Source organism: Apis dorsata, unplaced genomic scaffold, assembly GCF_000469605.1.
Source record: "Apis dorsata unplaced genomic scaffold, Apis dorsata 1.3 scaffold_575, whole genome shotgun sequence".
NCBI classification, from domain to species: Eukaryota; Metazoa; Arthropoda; class Insecta; order Hymenoptera; family Apidae; genus Apis; species Apis dorsata.
The window spans coordinates 311,654-314,558 of record NW_006263785.1 but is presented as its reverse complement, the minus strand read 5'-3'; the positions used below and the strand labels follow the sequence as shown (position 1 = coordinate 314,558).

Sequence of the window (2,905 nt, the reverse complement as noted above, 5' to 3'; positions counted from 1 at the left end):
TTAAATTATAATTTTATTATAATTATAATAAATAATTATATATTTAATATAATAAATTTTTATATAAAATTATAATAATAATTTAAATAATAATTATATATTTTATTATAATTATAATATTTATGATTTCAAATAACGATGATGTTCTCATATTTAAATATTTTTATTTAAATAATCTATTCTATGTACTCATCATTTAAAATCTTATCAAATCGTTTGTGACAATTGTAGTTTCAAATAATTCTTTATTTCAAATTTTAAGTTCAAACTATTTAATATTTTTATAAATTTTAATTGTTCATTTTATATTATAAAAACATAAAAAATGAAATATTTATTAATTGATATATAATAACCTCATAGAATACAGAATATCTCCATCTTGCGAGATTCTTAATAATTTATTTGGCACCGTGATGGTATGCACATAGCTATGTTTTCCATTATAAAAATACGTATCTGGCCTCCAAATTCTTTCCAACATTTTGATGCTTAAACTGAGAGATTTTATTGGGCCTAAAAAGCTCAAACGAGAATCTCTCCAAGATTGTCGAAAATAACAATCCATTGAATAATCCTATAAAAATAGGTTTTATAAAAGTAAAAACGAAAACATTATTAGATTTATATTATAAGAGAATTAATTACGGATTACTTTCAGTTTATTACAAATTTATATTTATTGATAGAAATTAATTAATATATAAATTAATAAAATAATTGTAAAAATTATAAAATAATTTTAGAAATATATAAAATAAATTTAAGAAAAATAATATAAAATATTATACAAAATGTTTAGATAAAGTAATTAAAAAAATTCAAAAATTATTTTCTAAAAATTAAAACATATATAAAAGTTATATGATATATAATAAAATATGACAAATAAAAAATATTAAAATTAAAATCTAAAGTTAAAATCTATTTCATAAAATCTATCAAATTATAAGTAATTTAATTTTAAATAATGTGACACAATATCATATAAGTAAAATAATTGTATTTTTATTATACTGTATAGTAATGCAAAATTAAATTTTATAACTTAACTATAACTAACTTAATTATAACTTACAATTTCAAAATAAACATCAAAAGACATTCTAGAACTTTTAATTTTTGCGTTTATTTTTTAAAAAAACTTTTAAATTGTATTTTTTTTGTCTTGTCTTTTTTCTTTATTCAAACATTCTTTAAGCAGTAAATAAAAAATTAATTATGCAATTTTAATAGCTTTATAAAAAATTTTCATTGCATAAAAAATAAAAAATTTTTAAGATAAAATAGATTTTTTTATTATTATATAATAAAAATAGAAGTCTATAGGAAAAAAATTGTACAATATATAATGTAAAAAATATTATAAATTGAAGAATCATTAAAACATTATACACATACCATATCGAGTTCTGACACAGGACCCATGCTCCTTATTAAAATATTTGTTTTTACCACAGTTGGTGTTCCTGATAATCGAAAAAATGTAATCATATTTCTGGTTATGAATTATAATTCTTTAATTATAAACTGAAAAAATTATTAATAATTAATAATTTTTAATAATATACTGTAAATTATTATATATACTATATAATATACTATCTATGCCAATATTTCTCAATATTATTAATAATTCAATATTGAATTACATTAAATTTTTTATGAATTGTGACGATAAATATTATATCTAATAACAATTAAATATCATTAATATAAATTATTTTGTTTATAACATATATTGTATATAAAAATTTTTAAAAAATATAATTCATTTCTGTTAATTTACTATTTTTTTATCATTCTGTTTTTTTATTTAAAATCATTATTCTGTAATTAAATTTAAGAAAACAGAGATGGAATTGAAATATATAAATTGTTGTAAATTAAAATTGATTTGATATGTTCTTTCTGTAAAAATATATTAATAATTATTAACAAAAGAATAGCTTTTATTGATTTCAATAACATTAAAATATTTCAACAATATTTCAAAATATTATTTTAACGTTTCGAATGATTCAAACTTTAAGAATTAATATGAATAATAGAAATATTATGTCATAATGATTTCTATAAAACATTATGTTAAATAGCAATTTCGAACCTGTGAATCGTGATAATAATCATAATAATATATCGTGGTAATGATCATAAAGTATTATTATTATAATATAATAATATTATATTATTTTATAGTAATATATTATTATAAAATATTATATTATTTTAATAATATTATATTATTATATTATGTTATACAGAAGTATCGAGGTCAGATAATTAATTCAAAGAACAATTACTTATTCTATGATATTAAAACAATGTTAGTTTTTAAAATAATTAATTTTTATTAATTTTTTTTTCTTATCTTATACAAGGTATTAATATATTCCTAGGTTACTTTTGGAAATTATTTTTTACCAGGTCAAAATAAATATAAAAGTTGATAAAAATATCGTTTGAAACTTACTTATTAAAATAGAAATATTCAACAGGTTTGTTTTAAAGAGAATATGTTCTTTTTTTTCAACACGATTTTTTGTTCTTTGTTTTTTTATATATATCATATAGTCTGTATATCACAGTTGTTGTATCTTTTTTAAAAATATATTGTATATAAAAATCTGAATACAAAAAATTTTTAAAATTTAATTTCATATTCATATATTAAGTGGATAAAATATTTTAAAATACATTGTGTTTTGGAATTATTAAAAATTTGTCAATTTTTTTTCAATATAAAAATATGAAAAGATTATGATTTTCAATAGTCAATAGAAGAATCGATGACATCGAAAAAATAAATTGAAAATTTCTTTTGTTTAAGATATTTGTTTAAGATATTTTTAACATAATTTAAAATTATAAAAATATATCTTGTTTAAAACTTTATAAAGAAATA

At 15.9% G+C, this 2,905-nt stretch overlaps 1 protein-coding gene across 1 annotated transcript in view; it reads right to left on the bottom strand.

Moving 5' to 3' along the window:
• Positions 1 to 2,905, bottom strand: part of LOC102681912 (gamma-aminobutyric acid receptor alpha-like) — a 22,259-nt gene that overhangs the window by 5,273 nt on the left and 14,081 nt on the right. Inside the window, 2 exon segments of the mRNA XM_031513075.1 lie at positions 319 to 577; positions 1,402 to 1,469. Of these exon segments, the coding sequence (XP_031368935.1) occupies positions 319 to 577; positions 1,402 to 1,469 (327 nt within the window).